General features: G+C 49.0%; 6 protein-coding genes across 7 annotated transcripts; 2 read left to right on the top strand and 4 right to left on the bottom strand.

Moving 5' to 3' along the window:
* Window positions 1-873: 873 nt before the first annotated feature.
* On the bottom strand, window positions 874-2,176 carry SDH2 (succinate dehydrogenase complex, subunit B). Its single transcript, XM_024907054.2, has 2 exons — window positions 1,461-2,176; window positions 874-1,401 (listed from the first exon to the last, which is right to left on the bottom strand). Exons 1-2 carry the CDS (start codon window positions 1,953-1,955, stop codon window positions 1,075-1,077), a joined length of 822 nt encoding a protein of 273 aa, XP_024756191.1. The 5' UTR covers window positions 1,956-2,176; the 3' UTR covers window positions 874-1,074.
* A 1,316-nt stretch (window positions 2,177-3,492) lies between these two features.
* On the bottom strand, window positions 3,493-5,567 carry PDA1 (alpha subunit of pyruvate dehydrogenase). Its single transcript, XM_024911089.2, has 4 exons — window positions 5,321-5,567; window positions 5,054-5,187; window positions 4,537-4,991; window positions 3,493-4,477 (listed from the first exon to the last, which is right to left on the bottom strand). Exons 1-4 carry the CDS (start codon window positions 5,453-5,455, stop codon window positions 3,966-3,968), a joined length of 1,236 nt encoding a protein of 411 aa, XP_024756189.1. The 5' UTR covers window positions 5,456-5,567; the 3' UTR covers window positions 3,493-3,965.
* Window positions 5,568-7,260: 1,693 nt separating this feature from the next.
* On the top strand, window positions 7,261-10,531 carry TrAFT101_010394 (uncharacterized protein). Of its 2 annotated transcripts, none has more exons than XM_024901219.2 (5): window positions 7,261-7,501; window positions 7,591-7,736; window positions 7,802-8,918; window positions 8,968-9,736; window positions 9,793-10,531. In XM_024901219.2, exons 1-5 carry the CDS (start codon window positions 7,266-7,268, stop codon window positions 10,327-10,329), a joined length of 2,805 nt encoding a protein of 934 aa, XP_024756188.2. In that variant the 5' UTR covers window positions 7,261-7,265; the 3' UTR covers window positions 10,330-10,531. The 2 variants fall into 2 exon arrangements, with proteins under 2 accessions (XP_024756188.2, XP_065985072.1); XM_066128946.1 differs by having other exon boundaries at window positions 7,261-7,524.
* On the bottom strand, window positions 10,429-13,899 carry TrAFT101_010393 (uncharacterized protein). The gene is made up of 6 exons (XM_024908908.2): window positions 12,827-13,899; window positions 12,609-12,761; window positions 12,432-12,546; window positions 12,278-12,369; window positions 12,033-12,218; window positions 10,429-11,967 (listed from the first exon to the last, which is right to left on the bottom strand). Exons 1-6 carry the CDS (start codon window positions 13,658-13,660, stop codon window positions 10,648-10,650), a joined length of 2,700 nt encoding a protein of 899 aa, XP_024756187.1. The 5' UTR covers window positions 13,661-13,899; the 3' UTR covers window positions 10,429-10,647.
* Window positions 13,879-16,242, top strand: TrAFT101_010392 (uncharacterized protein). The gene is made up of 3 exons (XM_024902810.2): window positions 13,879-14,463; window positions 14,542-14,848; window positions 14,909-16,242. The coding sequence occupies exons 1-3, from the start codon at window positions 14,063-14,065 to the stop codon at window positions 16,109-16,111; spliced, it is 1,911 nt and encodes a 636-aa protein (XP_024756186.1). The 5' UTR covers window positions 13,879-14,062; the 3' UTR covers window positions 16,112-16,242.
* A 134-nt stretch (window positions 16,243-16,376) lies between these two features.
* On the bottom strand, window positions 16,377-17,226 carry TrAFT101_010391 (uncharacterized protein). Its single transcript, XM_024908907.2, has one exon. The coding sequence runs from the start codon at window positions 17,197-17,199 to the stop codon at window positions 16,528-16,530; it is 672 nt and encodes a 223-aa protein (XP_024756185.1). The 5' UTR covers window positions 17,200-17,226; the 3' UTR covers window positions 16,377-16,527.
* Between the last annotated feature and the right edge of the window lie 1,045 nt (window positions 17,227-18,271).

Genomic DNA, 18,271 nt, shown 5'->3' with positions numbered 1-18,271 from the left:
TTCTAGTCGAACATAGATGCGCATCAATCCAAATGATGATTAGACGCAACGGTAATCGATGGTGAGACATATGCTGCCTTTGGCACCCATCCTTTGGGCGTTTTAAAGTATTTTACCAAACCTGGAGAGAGAAAAGTGGCCAAGAATCCACAAAGTTTTAAGAAGAGAGCGTGGCATTGGAATTTTCAAATCATATCTTCACAGCAGCTGGAACAAAGGCACAGACAGGGGTGAATTAGCTGTTAAATAGAAGCGTATGGCGTATGGATGCCTTGTCTTAATAAAGAATCTTTCCCAACGCGATATCGGCTTTTAGATATGCAATGCAAGCAATTAACAATACACCCGGTGCTTAAAATTAGAAGGCTCAGGCAGAGTTGAGCTAGCGGTATCAAGCATTATTGAACTCATATCACACGAGACTGACTGCCTTTAAAAGAATAACAAGTGCATGGTATCACACAGAGCCATCACAAATGTCTATGAGATCATTCCCCGATTCTGAAATGGGGAGCGAGACCATGCGCGCCGAATCAGTGGCATCATTTACTTTTGATAGCGAGCCACCACTGACCTGCTCATCTTCAATTACATTCCCGGAAAACTATATCCAAATTCTCCGTTGTGATTGCGTAGAATTCTGATTTGATACTGCCAGCGGCGCCAACGCAGCCCAATGACCAATACTCCCAGGAAAGTAAAGCCAGAACCAGAGTCAATAATATTCCGTGATAATGTATAAACCCCTATATAGATTATCGTACACAGGATACTAAAGTGCAAAGAATAGACTTCTTGATTGCTGCAACACAATCGAAATTACTTTATGTTCAATGTGTTACAAGGCAAAAAGCTAAGCCTTTATAATTTTGACTGGAAATCTTCTACCTTTGTAAGTGTACATGGTAGTCAAATATATAAAGACTAACCGTCTTATTAAACGCATATTGTTCTCTTCAAACGCGGGCCGTACTGTCACACTTTGATGTGTAATTAATTTACCAGCTACCTATACAAGCTACCTATACAAGCTGAAAGAATGCGCCATCAGTCATAACCCAACACCTTTTTTTTTTATGCCCCGATAGACATCTGCTTCTTGATCTCGGCAATGGCCTTGCCGGGATTCAGGCCCTTGGGGCAAGCGCGCGTGCAGTTAAGGATGGTGTGGCAACGGTACAGGCTCATCGAGTTCTCGAGCTTGGCCTTGCGCTCAGCCGTGCGCTCGTCTCGAGAGTCGACCAGCCAGCGGTAGGACTGCAGCAGGATGGCGGGGCCAAGGTACTCTTCGGAATTCCACCAGTAAGAGGGGCAGGAAGTTGAGCAGCAGGCGCAGAGAATGCACTCGTAGAGACCATCCAGCTTCTTTCGGTCGGCCTTGCTCTGACGGTACTCCTTTCCCTAATGAAGTTGTCAGCGTAACTCATTCACATGTCAAAAATCTGGGGACGTCGGCGTACATCTTCGGCGGGGGTATCGCGCTGCAGGTAAGGCTGGATGGACTTGTACTGCTTGTAGAAGTGAGTCAAGTCGGGGACCAGATCCTTGACAACGTAGGTGTGCGGCAGAGGGTAGATCTTGACATCCGAGGCAGATTCGGTGGGGATTCGGCACAGGCATGCCAGGGTGTTCTGGCCGTTGATGTTCATGGCACAGCTTCCACAAATGCCCTCTCGGCAGCTCCTCCGGAAGGTCAGCGAAGGATCCTGCTCGTTCTTGATCTTGATCAAGGCGTCCAGGATCATGGGGCCGGTCTTGTTGAGGTCGATGGAGTAGGTCTGCAGCCGCGGCTTCTCGGTCGGGGTATCAGGGTTCCATCGGTAGATCTGGAATGACTTGATCCGGGGCTGCTCGGTCTCGCTGACCGACGCCATGGACCGTGAGAAGACGGCACTGGGTCGGAAAGCTGCCCTGGAAGAGCTGAGGATTCGCGAAGAGGAGCGGAGAGCGGCCATGATTGCGCGCGGGTCGATGGCGACGATGTGTGTCGGAGATGTGGATTTGCCTGCGAATTGCTTCTTTTGTAGATCAGATCCAGCCAAGCCACGCGGCTGAGGTCTCCTCGAAAGTTGAGAGCGGAGAGTCGATTTCCTCACGGCGACCGATCAATTGAGAGCTGCAACTTCGGGCGGCTTGAAGTCTCGTCGTCATGAAAGTGCTAAGAAGCTGGAAGTGGCTCTTCCTCGGCTATAGGGTCTTGATGAAAGCTACTGCGCGGCCAATCAAAACGGCGCCATTGACAATTCGGCTAAGCAGGAGAAAGCCGGAACACATGCAAGAGACTTCCGTCCGACAGCTGCGGCGCCACACTGTGGCGTAAAGTCATAGTGGCTTATAGCCCGAACATTCTAGGACAGCTCATTCAAAAAGTATCCACAAATCCTTTCCGACTTACTGACATCAAGTAGGAGGTAGAGCCCATTACTAGTAGTAAGAGATATAGAAAGAGGTATTACAAGGTGCTGGTACAGCCCGTGAAGACATAATCAACGACTAAATACTTTACAGAGGAAATAGAGAAAGAAAAATAGAATAAGAGAATTGCATGTGTGCCTGCAACATGGCCACAGGCTGGCGGTATTGAATCTGCTGGCTGGACTGCGTCTTACGGGTATACACTCCTTCATTCTTTTTTGAGAAGACAAGTTTGGCTTATTCCTACTTTTAGTCTTACAACAACTCTAAGTCAGTGCTAAATGGAACATTACTGTCGATTAAAGCGGGGGATCACGTTGCCATCTTTGGCCGAACAGGCACCGGCAAGACTTCTCTAATACTCTCCCTTTTAAAGATGCTTGAGATTGTTCGAGGCGGCATCTCGGTAGATGGTATAGACTTATCAACTCTAAATGTGAAAGTATGCTCACGCATAGACGTTGTTTCTGATGAGGACATCATACAAGCACTTCATCGTGTACGACTATGGAGCATTGTTGATGAGCAAGGAGGGATAGATGAAGAGATTGACCTGTCGTATTGGTCAGCTGGCTAGAAGCAGCTCTTATGTTTTGACTAAGCCATGGCGAAGAGTCGCAGGATCCTCATACTAAATGAGGCAGTGAGTAAGTGAGATAACTCGACTGCATCCCAATGCTAATGAATGGTCCTTTTTTTTCTCGTTTTGCCTTCATCTACCTTTACTACTGGTCATAATAGTGTTGATCATGAAGCCGAAACAACCATGCAAGAGATTATTGACACTGACTTTAAAGAATGCACTGTACTTGTGGTCATGCATCGCCTGGAGCACAGTCGTCGTTATGACAAAGCTGCTCTTTCGAAAATGGAGAGTTTTTGGGATGCAATGACCGAAATGCTGCTGTCTGGGATATTAATCTCGCAAAGCTTTATTCATCGTATTGAATTAGGGAATCGTGAAGTAATATTCACAAACGCATCTTTGCTAGTAAATGCACACCAAGTCAAAATCATCGCAGATAATCTGACTCGTGAAGAGTCAATTGAAGACCATGATCATCATTTCTTGGATTTCAGAATATTTATCAGCATTGAGAGGAATATCTTTTATATATGTATGTTTCAAACCCATCAAACTGCAATATTATTTCTCAACTCCTAGCTAAACAACATTTTCATAAAGCTCAGCATCTTCCCCCACCTCGTTGCTGTGCGATCTCGGAGCCCCCCTGGAACATTTTTTTTTTTCATTGCCCGATTAGGCAAGCTTTGTTGAGCAGCCAGCCAGCCCCTCAGCCAATTTTGTGTTCCCCTTAGATCCCATGATAACGAAAAAAAAATATCGCGAAGCTCTCATACACAAAGGCACTCTATCATGTTTTTTTTTTAGGTCATCAAACAAACATACAATTAAGAATGTCCATCCGGACCTTTCCTGCCCTCTCTATCTAAAAGTATGTAGTACAAAAAAAGGCGATAATTTTGAGGAATCATTAGGGGCTATGTGGCGGGGGTGCATCGGCACTGTAAGGTCATTTTATTTCCATTTACTGGGAGAAGTAGTGGTTCTCGTCGGTGGTACGTCCGCGGATGTACTGAGGCTCGGTGCCCCTGACGTAGATGTCCTCGAAGAGAATATCGGGCTTGGCCTCGGGGACGGCCATAGCCTCAGCGGCGGCAACCTCCTCAGCAACGTGGTTTCGGGCAGCCTTGTCAAGGCTCTTCAGTTCCTCCTCAGTGCTGACCTCCCAGTCGAGGATCTTCTGCTTGAGTCCGGCAATGGGGTCGTTGGTTGAGCGCATGCGCTGAATCTCCTCACGGGTACGGTAGGTGGTACCAGGGTCAGACATGGAGTGACCACCATATCGGTAGGTGACGTATTCGAGAACCATAGGGCCCTTGTCGGCAACGGTCCAGTCCTTACCGTACTTGACGGCAGCCTTGACGGCAAGGACGTCCATGCCGTTGACCTTCAGACCAGGAATGTACTGTCCACGCTTGTAGTAGTCGGTCAAAGCAGAGGAACGAGCAGCAGAAGTACCCATACCATACTTGTTGTCTACGGTGTGTTAGTCGTCCATCTTGTTCGAATAGCTCAGAATACATGTTTCAACTTACTCTCACAGCCGAAAAGAGCAGGGAGATTCCACAGCTTGGCCATGTTGAAAGCCTCAAAGACCTGGCCCTGGTTGCTGGCACCATCACCATACAGGATGATGCTGGCGTTCTTTCGGCCCTCGTACTTGTGGGCAAAGGCAAGGCCGGCACCGACAGGAACCTGAGCGCCGACAATACCATTACCACCGTAGAAGTTCTTGGCGAACATGTGCATAGAACCACCCTTTCCGTAGGCAATACCCTCACGGCGACCAAGCAGCTCGCCAATGATGGATCGGACAGTACCGCCACGCATCAGGGCGAAACCGTGGCATCGGTAAGAAGTGATGATGTCGTCCTCCTTGGTAACAGCGTGCTCAATACCGACAGCAACAGCCTCCTGACCAGTAGACAGGTGGCAGAAGCCGCGAATCTTCTTCTCCTTGTACAAACGGTCGGCAGCCATCTCCATTTGTCTGAGCGATTATTAGTATTTTCCCTGGCAAAGCAGTTGTTTAAGGCTCTCGTTGCTCCGTACCTGATGGAAACCATATCGTAGTACATCTGCTTCAGCTCCTTCTTGGTCACGTCAATGGTGTAAGGGGGAGGGTCCAGCTCGTAGGTCTCGAAGCTCTCGTCGCTGAGAGTAACCTGGAAGGGCTCATCATCGGACTGTGCGGGACAGCGGTTAGTCTCCTTTCACGACGCTTTCCGCCAGCCATTGGCTCTCGAGAACATCCAATCCGTTCGTCCCATTGCTCGAAATTCCATGCTGAGACACGAAGAAAAGGCGTATCGAACATACCTTGGGCACCGACTGGGAGAGAGAGGCTGAAGCGGCATCGGTGGTGACGGCTCGAGTAGCGAGGGCAAAGGACGCAGGGGCCCTGGTGCGCAGAGGCGCAGCCCTGGGAACTCGAAGAGCTGCTCTGGAGAACATGGCGACGACTGGATGCGCCTCTCAGGAGTTCTGTGGAAGAGGTTGCAGGTGAAGATGGCAAAAGGGCTCTTAGAGCTGCTTAGCTTTGCGAAATTTGGCAATGTTGAGCATGGAGGTTTGATTGTTGGATCGAGCTAGGCCGCAACAGGGATAGGGCGGGATTAATTTGCGTGGGGCGCGAGAAAGAGAAGAAAAAAAAAGATATGGGTGTTTCAGCGATAAGAGGTTACGCCGCAGTTACTCCGACAATTCGATTCTTCCTTTTCCTCGCAAGAACTGCTTCGAGCGAAGCCTTGCATAGGCATTGATTGGTTTCCAAAAAAGTCCTGAGGGCGCTTGTGAGAGGTTCATTACGGTCAGTCAAGAAGGAGTTGGCAATGTCTTGGTGAGATTGGCCCAAAGCTGCATAGTGAGCTTTATATACCGACAACCCCTGGCCTGCTGATAACTCATGCGGATGTGCATGGTGATAACCCCCGCTTGTCTGGTACGGGTAATGACGGCGTCGAGGTATTGGAGAACATTTATAAGTCCCACTAGCAAAGTCCGTGCTATTTAAGAAATATAACACTGGTCGGTGGTGAGCTTTGCACAGAGCTCTGAAGAGATTTACTGTAACAACCTTTGGAATCCCATGAGCACGCCTGGGTGATAGAGCAGGCGAAGTGTCTGCCGGATGATGACGAGTTCCAAAGCTGGTTTGGAATCCGGTTTGGAATCCCAACGCCTACGTGATCGAGCAGGAAGTGCTTGCTGGGTGATGACAAGTTCTAAAGTTTCTTAAGAGATCTTGGAGCAATCATAATTCAATCACAACTCGATCCAAATCCGCACTTGAATTACACTTCTGGTTGATACAACACGAATTCTGATTAATCAAATAATCCAGAGGAGAGCATATTAACGGCATTGGCTTTATCTTAAAAAATGAAGTCTATAAGCCGCGGCAAGGTTTAGTGTTTCGGATTGCATTTTCATGAAATTAAACGTAGTTCGGCCGCTTTCATTGCAACGCCAACTTGAAGAACGTCGCTGTTAAGACAACGACGCTCAATCTCAAGTGTCACTAATAATGAGAAAAACGGATTCTTAATCCTTCTTGATGAGCCCGACTAATCTGTTGTTTCTCGGGTTTCGACGTGGATAATATTGACGAATTTTGGTCTCAGCGAAAAACGGACAGGAAAAAGGCGGCCGCTCATGCGGTGTCTTTCAAGGCCTTGGAACGATCTGATATAAATCGCCAGGAAGATGACATGATGAACAACGTCAATCTTGCGCTGGATCTGGTGATGGGGAATGATAAGGGATAAGAGCAAGTTTGCGAATAACTGTTGTCGTGGCACTGTAATATTGAATCTGACACTGAGAGTCGGTATTCTCGCGATCAAGGCTTATTTATGTATACTTCATTGTGCAATCGATTATATCCTTATTTATGTGATAACCCTTTGTTGTATACTCTGTATGGAGTAGATTTTAACTAGACTACTTTCTGACCAGTTCCTGCGCCCCTTGCCTGTTTTGGATGCGCCGAGACATAGACTTTCCAGGTAGCTTTGCACCGTGCCGGGCCATCCGCAGGAGACTACTATGATGCCTTGAAATTCACGTGAGGAAATATTAACGCCAGTCAGTGCACTGTGTTTTGTACTGTTTATTACCTAAGGCAGTCCGCTATTTATACGGAACACAGGTGCCAAAACCAAGAGCATAGTCACGTGATCTTCGCGTCGCATAGCCCCACCCCAAGCAGCAGGCAGAAACGCGTGGGTTAATTGATTCTCGCGCTTCTGATCTGACCCGCGTTATGCTAGTAGCTGGGCTGCACAGAACCAGCTGTCGGTGCCTAGGCACCAATACCGCTAATTTACCAGCTCGACCTCGCTATAAATATTGCTCTGTCCACACCTTGGCTCTTGGGAGATTTGCATCAACTCAATCGATTCGTCGCTGGCCATCTGCATCTGCGGGTGCATCTTTTAACGTCATGGCTCCAAAGCAGGCAACTCTGGGGTATGTGAAGCCGTCGCAACAGACGATAGGGTGTGTGGGCTGGAATTGATGCTGCATGTTACATGACGCCGTGGTGTGCTTGACGTCGAATTGGCTTGCTAATTGTGGTTGGTACATAGAAAGTTCTTTGGGGTGAAAGCGGCTGCACCAGCAAGACAAACAACACTGGCTTTTGCGACCAAGGCGGGGAAGAAGGAAGCCGACAAGGTTGAAGACGAGTCTGAGGGCGATGCAAGCACAAAAGAGAACTCAGATCCAGAGAAGGGTAAGACGATTTGCCATTCTCCTGCTCCCAGCCAGAGAGTTTAATAGTTGACTCGTGATGAAAAGATTCCAAAAAACGGCCGCGGTCACCAAAAAAGAACACCGAAGCAAAGCCCAAAGTAGACGAAGAAGAAGATGAAGCTCCAGTTTCAAAAAGAGCACGACGGACAAGAGTCAAGGTTGAGGATGACGAAGATGAAGCTCCTCAGCCGTCCCCGAAGAAAGAAGCTCCGAGTAGCCCCCCGGCTAAGAGGAAGAGGTCGCAGAGTCCCAAGTCAAGCCCGAAGTCGAGGTCGCAGTCGCCAAAGGCAGCTAAGATAAAGAAAGAGAGCGAAGATGTTGCTGAGAAGGCTGCAAAGGAGGAAGAGCAATCTTCGGAATCAGCGTCAGAGGCTGATAGCGATGCCGAACCAAAACCAACTGTTACTGCCAAAGCACGCAAAGCTCAGCAAACAATGCTTCAGAAGAAGGAGAAGGATGCATATCCTGATTGGCAGCCTGGCACCCCGGTACCATATGCAGCCCTTTGCAAGACCTTTTCGCTTATTGAACTGACGACGAAACGGTTAATCATCATGGAGTATTGCTCAAAGTTTCTGCGCCAGGTTATGCGGCTCACCCCTGATGATCTCTTGCCTACCGTCCTGCTCATGATCAACAAGCTGGCTCCTGATTACGCCGGCATTGAGCTTGGTATTGGTGAATCATTAATCATGAAAGCTATCGGCGAAACCACTGGAAGAAGTCTCCAGGTCATCAAGGCGGACCAGAAAGAAATTGGTGACCTGGGTCTCGTGGCTGTGAAGAGCAGATCGACGCAGCCAACCATGTTCAAGCCGAAAGCGCTGACAGTAAGAGGCGTTCATCAAGGCTTGATGAACATTGCGACGGTTACTGGCAACGGTGCCCAAGGTCGCAAAGTTGATGGTATCAAAAAGCTTTTATCCTCTTCGGATTCTCATTTAAAAGAGAAGGTGGATATCACCAAGGACAAAGGCGGTCCAAGCGAAGCAAAGTACATTATCCGATTCTTGGAAGGAAAGCTTCGACTTGGCCTGGCAGACAAGACTGTTTTGGTTTCATTGGCTCAAGCTGTTGTAGCACATGAAGCTGAGGCGAGAGGAAAGATCCCCACTACCTCGGAATTGGAGAATGGCGAGTCTATTCTCAAGACAGTTTACAGGTATGTACCTTCTTCTGGTTCCTACGGACTCGAAATTAACGAGAGATAGCGAGCTACCGAGCTACGATGTCATTATTCCAGCCATGATGAAATACGGCATCGCCAATCTGAGAGATCACTGCAAACTACGACCTGGCGTGCCCCTGAAGCCTATGTTGGCCAAACCAACAAAGGCCATCACAGAGGTCTTGGACCGATTTGAAGGCCAGAAATTCACATGCGAGTACAAGTATGACGGTGAACGTGCTCAGATCCATTATGTGGCCAAAGGCGCCCCTCAGGATTTGGATGCGGCTACCCAAGGATCGACCATGCAAATTGAGTCAGGTGTTGCCTGCATTTTCTCTCGAAACTCGGAAGATCTATCCAAGAAGTATCCCGACGTTCTTGAGAAGCTCAGTACATGGGTCAAGGAAGACACAAAGAGCTTCGTTCTCGACTGCGAGACTGTAGCTTGGGATGTTACTGAGAAGAAAGTATTGCCTTTCCAGCAGCTCATGACTCGCAAGAGGAAGGATGTAAAGGCCGAGGATATTAAAGTCAAGGTCTGCGTTTTCGCCTTTGACCTGCTATTTCTGAACGGAGAAGCGGTCGTGGAGAAGTCTCTTCGCGAGCGCCGCGAACTTCTCAGCACAGCGTTTGTTCCAACTGAAGGCGAGTTCCAATTGGCAACTCACATGAACGGCCAAGAGTTAGATGAGATTCAGACATTCTTGGATGAGAGTGTCAAGGCATCTTGCGAGGGTCTAATGGTGAAGATGTTGGATGGAAAAGAAAGCGGGTACGAGCCGAGCAAGCGAAGCCGAAATTGGCTCAAGGTAAATATGATTGTCTATGAATGCTATACTCAACTCCAGCTAATACCGGATAACAGGTTAAAAAGGACTATCTCTCTGGTGTTGGCGACTCGCTTGACCTGGTTGTCCTTGGCGCTTACTATGGCAAGGGCAAAAGAACATCAGTTTATGGTGCATTCTTGCTGGCCTGCTACAATCCTTCTACCGATATGTACGAGACAGTCTGCAACATTGGCACAGGCTTCTCGGAGCAAGTCCTCGAAGACCTCCATGCTCAGCTCTCCGAAATTACAATAGCCCGCCCCAAACCTTTCTATTCACACTCTACGGGCGGACAGCACCAACCTGACGTGTGGTTTGAGCCACGCTATGTGTGGGAAGTTAAGACGGCAGACTTGACCCTTAGCCCTCGGTACAAAGCTGGATGGAAAGAAGGTGTAGATCCAGCAGGCGAGAAGGGCATCAGTCTGAGATTCCCCCGATTCATCAAGATTCGAGACGATAAAAAACCCAACGAAGCGACGAGCAGCAGGCAAGTTGCGGAGATGTACAGAAAGCAGGAAAGCGTGACGAAGAACAAGGGTCCATCAGTGGATGATGACTTTGAATATTAATTGAAACTAATACAAAGGAAAGATTAGACGACTATCTATGGGTATTTTTATATATCAATACCTGGGACGGGTGGGAATTGGATTTCTTCTTTAGGCAATGGCCCTGTGTATGAGTTATGAGATGCATTGATTAGAATCTCTTGTTTTATTAGCTGAGCACTATTTTGTATGTCACTACTATGCAATATATGCCAAATTTCAGCCTTCTTCTTCATTCATATTGTCAAATATTGAAATGTCAAATAACTACTCCTCTAATACAATTCTAAAGAAATCTTAGATATCGCAAAATACGTTCCTGCAACTCCATATCCCGCTCTATAATATTGACCCCCTATCCGTATCATCTGCATCATCTCCCGGCCGCAGGAGGCCTCTCTGCTCCTCATCTCCACCCTCGTCCATAATCCCGCTCTCTTGCTCCCTTGTCCGGGCTCCGGCTCTAATGGGCGCAGAAAAATCGGATGTGCGCCGTGTTTCGTCCGCGCCGTTGAGGACGTACCAAATGTCCTTTTTCGTGAGCAGACCTTGCAGGACACCACGGTCGGTGAAGAGCATGTATCGCAGACCCAGTTTCTGGAAGTAAGACACGACGAGGTGCAAGCTCGTGCGAGAGGGCAATGTTAAGGGAGTTTGGTCCATCCAGGGCCGGAGATCGAGCGTCGTTCGAGGGTCTGCCAGAGGTTGGTGGGAGAAGTAGGCCTCTGTTTCGGGGGGAAGATTGCGTGGAGATTTGGACGCTGTTTTGAGGTTGTAGCTAAGCTCTGCGCGGGAGATGTAGCCTAGCATGATTGCGTCTCGAGGATCCGAAATGACAGGAAAGCCACGGTGAGGGTGCATCTCGAGAATGCTATTGAGGGAGGCGATTGTGTGTCCCGTGGCGGTGAGAACAATGAGATCTTCAACGCGGGTCATGATATCGGCGACGGGGACATCGGGAATAGCCACTTCGGCGCTATTATCGAGGAAGGGATATTCATTAAAGTGAATCCAGGATTCGTAGATGCCGCGTCGGGAAAAGGCATCGCCGACCCATTTGGAAATCATGACGGCAACCATGATGGGCAGCACGTACGTAAGAGCGCCGGTGAGCTCAAACATGATGACGACGATGGAGACGGTCATGCGAGTGACGCCCGCCAGAGCCGCCGCCGCTCCGACAATGGCATATGTGGCGGGTGTGACGCATGGCACGTCAGGAGCGCAGGTTTTGAAGAGGAAGAAGCCGCGGGCATTATCCACCCAAATCTCCATCAAGATGCCCATGGCTCGGCCAACCAAGGCGCCGATTGCCATGGAGGGCAGGATGATTCCGGCTGGGATCTGGAGGCCAAAAGTGATGGTGGAAAGAAGGAAGCCGACGAAGGCGGCGAAGATTAGGAGTACAATGGTGCCGGCTGACGCTACGCCCGTTTTGCATAGGCCAATCTGATCGTCCAAGTTTTGAGAGCATTCGGTGAATAAATTGGACACAAGGTCAGAAGCTTGAAACTTCATGTAATGGTTGGGGTAGTTTACAAGCGCAGTGAGGAGGGCCACTGCCAGGACTTGCGTTATAGGGCCGGGGAGCCAAGATTTTGATTTCTTCCATCGAGCGACGGCCATGTTAGCCTTGATGAAGAGGCCGCCGTAGACACCCTTTTGATTTCAATTGTTAGCCAGCTCATATAGAATTAGAGAGTCCCAAAGGAGAGTCTACTTACGCCAATAATGCCTAGTATGGCATACGGCAAGATCTCAAAGCCCTGCCAATCATGGCTATACTTTGTCTGATACATGACCAGCTTACCAGATCTAAAGGGGTCGAAAGCCTGGAGGATGACGGCAGCGGCCATTGCGCAGACGAAGCTCTGCCACATGGTTTTATCTGGGAAAAAGTATGAAATTTGCTATTTTCAGGAATTAGAACCCAGATGCATCAGCCCTTTTAGGTTAATGAATCTCTCACCTCAAGACTGAACAGCACTCCTCCAATAGGAGATCCAAAGGCTACCGAAATGCCAGAAGCTGCTGCAGCCGAGAGCACTTCTCGTTTTCGTGCTATGCTGGGATTAGCTGATATCTGAGGAGGAGGATTATAGATTCAACAAGCCGCCGGTTACCTTCATTGTTATTGATGTTTGAAAATAATTTGATAAACACGTTTGCGCAGCAACAAGCTACGTGTACCAGGGGGCCTTCTTTTCCTAACCACATTCCCGATGACACGGCAAGGACCTATCCCAAGTCAGCTTTATATTCAAGAACAAAGGTGAGGAAGGGGTATAGGTAAACCTTACCAAACCAAATGATTTCGTCACCAATGTCCAAGGTCCCAGGAACTTGCGGATAACGAATCCTCCCAAAACGGTCTTAATCTCGGGGATACCGCTGTGCTTGGCATAGATGGCATATTCCTGTACAAGCAGTGCCGCACAGTATGCAAAGAGGACCTGTCCAGCGTACTTAGCACACGCATGCTCTTAGCACACACATAGAGGGAAGGGGATGCGCATACCCCAAAAGCCAAGAAGAAAAAGTACTCAATGAACCACTTGCCCGCAGCGGAGTGGATGCCAAGAGCCTCGCTCCAGAACCGCCAACCCGCGCACTTGGAGCCCTGATCGTAGCCATAACAGCAAAAGTTCTTGTTCAGGTAGAAGTGCCCTCCCTCGGGGCCGCTCGTGCAGAAGCCAAGCTTGACGTCGCCCAGCCAGTCGGTCGTGATGTCGATCAGGGCCGCAATCACGCCCACCGCCAAGCCCGTCAACAGCAGCACGATCCACACCTGGCTAGCGTCCAGGAGATGTCTGATGTAGCTGACGATGCCGCCGCCCGAGCTCGACGACAGGACGCGCAGGCGCTGCCGCTCCTTTGTGTACTCGAAGATCCAGTCGATGGCCGTCAGGTCCTCGTAGGCGACGCGCCGCCCGGGGCCCTCGGCGTACCAGTCGTTGGGGATGCCATCTTTGGGGTTGCCAAAGACTTGGTCTCGCAGCGAGCCGGCGATGCTGGTCAGCGATGCGAGAGAGGCCGAGTGCTGGTGGCCATTGGATCTGTGATGCGACTGCGGAGGCGAGGAGGATGACGAGCCAGCGAGCGTCGAAAAGACTCGCAGCGGGTTCGACAGCAGCGCGGGCTTCTGCTTGCGCTTGAAGGACAATGGCGTGCTGAGATCGCCGTGGATGGGGTCGTGGTCGAGGATGTCGTGGTCGTCGTGGTCGTCGTTGTCGTCGCCTAGGAAGTCGAGCTCGTCGCGGTCTTCAGAGGAGGCGGGAGTGGCAATGGCTGGAGTGTGCGATGACGATGACGTGGAAGGCTGCTGCTGCTCTCTCGCGCGGGCTCCAGACATGATGCGCCGCTCTCTATTCCATCTCCTCGGCCTGGGTATCTGAAACCAAAATCCAATGTCGTTTGGATGAGGCACTCGCGACAGCTGAAACTAAGCAGCGCAAGGGCGGGTTTCTGGGGGCGCGCGGATGGTGATTGGCTGGCGGGGCTCAGGCTTTTGGTGGTTTACAGCCACTTTGTAGGGACTTTGTACGGTTCATAGCTGTAGAATCAACGACTTCAATGCCAATTCATTCTGACATAATATTTTCAATAATACCATCTCCTTGTAAAAATATACGCATTTCAGCACACAGCCGTTCTCCAGCGCAGAATTCTACACAGATGTCCTCTTGAAAAAGACAATGCAGAAGCCGGATTCCATCGCCTAAGTGGCTTATCCATCATCAGCAAAAAATCTTAAATGATGGACTCACAAGGGGATAAAGCCGAGACAGCATCCGCCGCCGCTGCCACTTCTCCGCAAGATGAAGCGAACATTTGCAAAATCCAGTCTCTTGTCCAGGCGCAAGACGACACCCAGCGGTTTGTTGGATTGGCGCTTCTGAAATCCGTCCTGGACAATTCTCCCGAGCTCCAGGAGAATCACGACGTTGTCCAAAGGCTGTGGGATAGTCTCCCCGCCAAGTTCCTTGACAGACTTCTGCGCACGGGGTCAAATCCGTCGAAGAAGGATTCAAAAGAGATGCTCGACTTGGCCGTGTCTGTCTTGCACACATTTGCTGCTCTCTTGCCCGAAGGGGCAACATCTCAGCCAAAGTTCACGGACAGGATACCCAGGCTTGTTAGTGCTGTATTGAATGGGTAAGCCAGGCTCTCATATGCGATTTGCATGACCTTTTTTTCTTCTTTCCTTTTACGCTTGCTAAGACTATTGCATAGATCAGAAGAAACAGTAAATATGCTGCTGCAGCTCCTCTATACTCTTGTGAGCTGTCAAGAAGGTGCTATGGCACTTGTGAGGATAGATGACTTGAGCTCCATCACCGAAATAGCGCCATCACACGCCATTGCGATGGATATTTTCCTACGCGCCTGGCTCAATGCTATGGTTGTTGTCGATGATACATCATACTTGGCAAATCATATAGATCGCAACGTACAATCGCTTGTAGCTTCATTCCGAGGCACTGACGCGGTGACGTTTCTTGAGTTTCTGGGGCAGCTGCTACGACAAGCAAGCTCAGAAGTAAGTGCAATTCTTCCCAAACGGCATTATATGAATTTTACTAAACATTGCTCGTTTTAGGTTATCCCAGCAAACCCCAAATGGCGCAGTACAGTCATCAGCTATATTCGAAATCTCGTAACCAGTCGACCAAACTCAGCAGCCCGATCAGCCTACACGAATGCGGCCGCTTCTCTTCTTCGCGTGTATCCCATAGCAGCTTCGGAGCTGATATTCAAGGCTGAAAGAAGCGATGAAAAGCCATTCTCCTATTTATTCGTCAACCTTCTTCTAATCGATATCCGCTCATCGGCTCCCTTGTTACTAGAGCAGCTCAACAAACCTGGATATTCAAACCTGTCTCGTCGACTCGCCTCTGCATTTGATATCATATGCATCTTCATCGGGCATTTGGTTCGCTCGCTGGAAGATGAGTCACTGGAGAGTCTAATCATGTCGCCAGACAATCTTCTTAAACTTCGCAAGGGGATATCGGAAACCATGTCTGTAACCATCGAATACCTGCGTGACAGATGGGACGCTACATATGCTGGAGCCATGGGACTACATCCAGACGCTCGATCTGGAAAAGCGGAAACTTCAATGGGATCACGGCTTACCCTTACTTGGGACTCTTTAGAGAATCTCGCAGACGAAGATCCCTTTATTCTTTCTGCTGTGAGAGCCCTCGCTCTATGGCTGCGCGAAGACGAAAATGATATGTTGAGAAAAGAGGCCACTGGGTTGACGGATATGTTTATGGATCTGTATCGCGGCAGTTCAGCCGAGAAGCTAGATTTTCGATCTCCGACTTTGGTTGCCCTCGAAGCGCTGGTCACATTCGAGAAGGGTCGGAACATTCTTCTTCAGCATGATGGCTGGAAGACGCTTAGCCAAGACCTCAGTGGAATCCTCCGTCAAAATGCCTCTGCCATTAGTGAAAGTGAGACGTCTCGCGGCATCGAAATAGTTCGTGTTCTTCTCCAAGTTGCCGAGGAAAGTAACGGTACCAATGAGGAGTGGATGAACCTCATCACTGCGGTCGCAGCGTGGGATGTATTTCTCCAGCAAGAACCATCTCCTCTTGTGTTGGAACTCCAGGTTGCGGTACTACAGTTGTGCTGCGCGTTATTGATTAAAGCGAGTCCCGGCATGAGAAAGAGATTTGCGCATTCTGTTAGTGCGTTGGTGGGTATTGCGACGCAGTTGGAACGAGGGATTCCGAGAGACGGCCTTTTGAGAGAGGATATTGAAGATGTATTGGGGGTTTTAGGCAACTTGTAACTCATTATGAAAACTACATAGCGTAACTAGGCAAACCTACGAAGCAGGTTTACGAAAAATGCCAACCGGGGGGAGAGAGCTGCTTCAGCTTTGCCTTTATTAACGAGATAGAACACCGACGCTAAAAGACCTTTAAAAAAAAAAAAAAAAAAAAAGGGGGGGGGGGGGGGGGGGTGACTGGTAATTGATTGTTTTTGCTGCGTTGGCCGCCTTCTGCTTCTACTGCTTCTGCTGCTTTTAACAAAGCCAAATGATATTACATTTCACCCGTTACACTTTTGAATCTGCTTCACAGCTTTGCTCAATAATGCTGTATCAGTTATATCAGTTCCTATTCCCCTAATAACTACACAATATTATCCCCCCAAAAAACATCAAATACTAGCATATTTTACTCTTCCAGATCCAACTCTTCATCACCTCGCCTCGACAGCCCCCTGCCTTGAAACTTCCCTCTCTTCCGCCAACGCAGCCATTGCCTTTGCTCTCTTCTTCTTTGCTCTGCGAATTTCAATTTCGACGTGCTCCATCTCGGCGTTGACAGCGACGAGTCTTGGGATGGCCTCTTCCACGGCCTGGATAGATAGCATTTGAGCAGTTCGAAGGGGTTGGGGTGCCAACAGACCGAACCAGTGGAGAGGGTTGTGATTCGATTTCTTTGTCTTCTTTTCATCCTTGTTCTTTTCGTCATTTCGCTGCTCCTCGGTGCTCTCTACTGGATTGTTCTGGGTGCTGGTAGCGTCTGCCTTTTCTTCCCCTTCTTTCTCTTCTTCCTTGCTGTCTTTTTCAGCCTCCTCCCGGCTCTTGCCATCGCCCGCAGCGCCATCAACGGGAGGATCCAAGTTCTTCATCGTAAAATTCGGCACGCTGTCCTCTCCGAGCTCAATATCCAGCACTCTCAGGGCGCGCATCCGCTCATCGTAGTGGTCTTGGCCATATCTCATGCCCCGCTCGCCTGTGAAGTTGGCTCTGGCAATGTTTTGATAAACGCCGGTCTGGAGCTTTGTTAGCTCCGCTCTCAGGCGCGAATACTCGTCTATGAGGGACAAGTAGCGCTCCAGTAGGGAATCAATGTGTTGCTGGTCCATTTTTTTAAGGACTTGGTTGATAGATGGTTCGAATGAGTTGAAAGGCTGACGTCAGTGCATGGCTCTTGAGATTCTGCGGTGGGGGTGTGTGAGCGAGCTGAGCCACGTTATTCGATGTTCTTTTTCAGCTACACTACCGTAGGTACTACAATCGGTGCTGAGTATTACGGAGACTTGATATGCTCTGGGAACGTGATGAGAATTGAAGATAATTTTGAAAGATATTCATTTTTCAGGCTTCTCAAAGTAGGGACATTTTACCTTCAACACGCCCCCAAACTTGGCTACGATGAAAACGAGCTGGGTAACAGAAGCTTTGTTGACTCCACACCAAAACAGCCCTACCCTTGACTTCAAGCATTGAAAAGTGATTCAGTCATATTCATGGCGAAACTCGGGTTTGTTGTTCAAAGAAGCTCGTTGCTCACCAATAATGTCAAAATACAATTCAACTTCAATTGGGCTAATTAATCAAGTTCAGCAGTAGCAAATCGTGGTTGGTGAAATCATAGGCTCAATCACTTCGCACTATTTCAGGAGGGCTTTGGCTTTCAATACTGTCCAGATATATCTACATCTAGGTTAAGGATGAGATGACCAAACTATTCCACCGATGATCTATCTAGTAGTATTGTTATAACGCTTTCGGACAATACACAGAATGCCTACGGGACACACCGCATCGACACAAAGCTCATTATGGCAGTTGCCGTGTAATCACGGGAATATGCATTGATCTTCCGTCGCGGTGCTTGGGTCGTTACACCAGCATGCAATCTATTGTCCTGCATTGTGAAGAGGCTCTCACCGAAACCGGTGAGCTGCAAGCGCAACTGCAGCGTAGCACGACAGGCAATCCCGTGGGCGCATCGCACATGGTCAGGTGCATATTTGCAATCTGCGCTTCCCCTTCATTTTACAATGCGCCGCTCCGTACGAGGTGACGAGTAGTATTAAGTGATGGCCGTATTAGGCGGTAGCAGAAGTAGTAATACTAGGTATTAGTACTCCGTAGTAGGCAGTAATATGCAGTAGCAGTAGCTTGGCTTGTCGTTCTGAGGCTTGGGAAACA

Source organism: Trichoderma asperellum, chromosome 6, assembly GCF_020647865.1.
Source record: "Trichoderma asperellum chromosome 6, complete sequence".
Taxonomy (NCBI): domain Eukaryota; kingdom Fungi; phylum Ascomycota; class Sordariomycetes; order Hypocreales; family Hypocreaceae; genus Trichoderma; species Trichoderma asperellum.
The sequence above is the reverse complement of the archived record's forward strand: the minus strand, read 5'-3'. Positions and strand labels throughout refer to the sequence as shown.

Coding starts and splice junctions, on each gene's coding strand:
- TrAFT101_010394 (XM_024901219.2), top strand. CDS start 7,266: ATGCTAGTAGCTGGGCTGCACAGAACCAGCTGTCGGTGCCTAGGCACC. Junction 8,919..8,967: donor ATTCTCAAGACAGTTTACAG/GTATGTACCTTC, acceptor AACGAGAGATAG/CGAGCTACCGAGCTACGATG. Junction 9,737..9,792: donor GAAGCCGAAATTGGCTCAAG/GTAAATATGATT, acceptor ACCGGATAACAG/GTTAAAAAGGACTATCTCTC.
- PDA1 (XM_024911089.2), bottom strand. CDS start 5,455: ATGTTCTCCAGAGCAGCTCTTCGAGTTCCCAGGGCTGCGCCTCTGCGC. Junction 4,992..5,053: donor TACGATATGGTTTCCATCAG/GTACGGAGCAAC, acceptor ATAATCGCTCAG/ACAAATGGAGATGGCTGCCG. Junction 4,478..4,536: donor TGCTCTTTTCGGCTGTGAGA/GTAAGTTGAAAC, acceptor AACACACCGTAG/ACAACAAGTATGGTATGGGT.
- TrAFT101_010392 (XM_024902810.2), top strand. CDS start 14,063: ATGATGGACTCACAAGGGGATAAAGCCGAGACAGCATCCGCCGCCGCT. Junction 14,464..14,541: donor GTTAGTGCTGTATTGAATGG/GTAAGCCAGGCT, acceptor ACTATTGCATAG/ATCAGAAGAAACAGTAAATA. Junction 14,849..14,908: donor TACGACAAGCAAGCTCAGAA/GTAAGTGCAATT, acceptor TGCTCGTTTTAG/GTTATCCCAGCAAACCCCAA.
- TrAFT101_010393 (XM_024908908.2), bottom strand. CDS start 13,660: ATGTCTGGAGCCCGCGCGAGAGAGCAGCAGCAGCCTTCCACGTCATCG. Junction 12,547..12,608: donor TGACGAAATCATTTGGTTTG/GTAAGGTTTACC, acceptor GACTTGGGATAG/GTCCTTGCCGTGTCATCGGG. Junction 11,968..12,032: donor CCATACTAGGCATTATTGGC/GTAAGTAGACTC, acceptor TGAAATCAAAAG/GGTGTCTACGGCGGCCTCTT.
- TrAFT101_010391 (XM_024908907.2), bottom strand. CDS start 17,199: ATGGACCAGCAACACATTGATTCCCTACTGGAGCGCTACTTGTCCCTC.
- SDH2 (XM_024907054.2), bottom strand. CDS start 1,955: ATGGCCGCTCTCCGCTCCTCTTCGCGAATCCTCAGCTCTTCCAGGGCA. Junction 1,402..1,460: donor GCGATACCCCCGCCGAAGAT/GTACGCCGACGT, acceptor CAACTTCATTAG/GGAAAGGAGTACCGTCAGAG.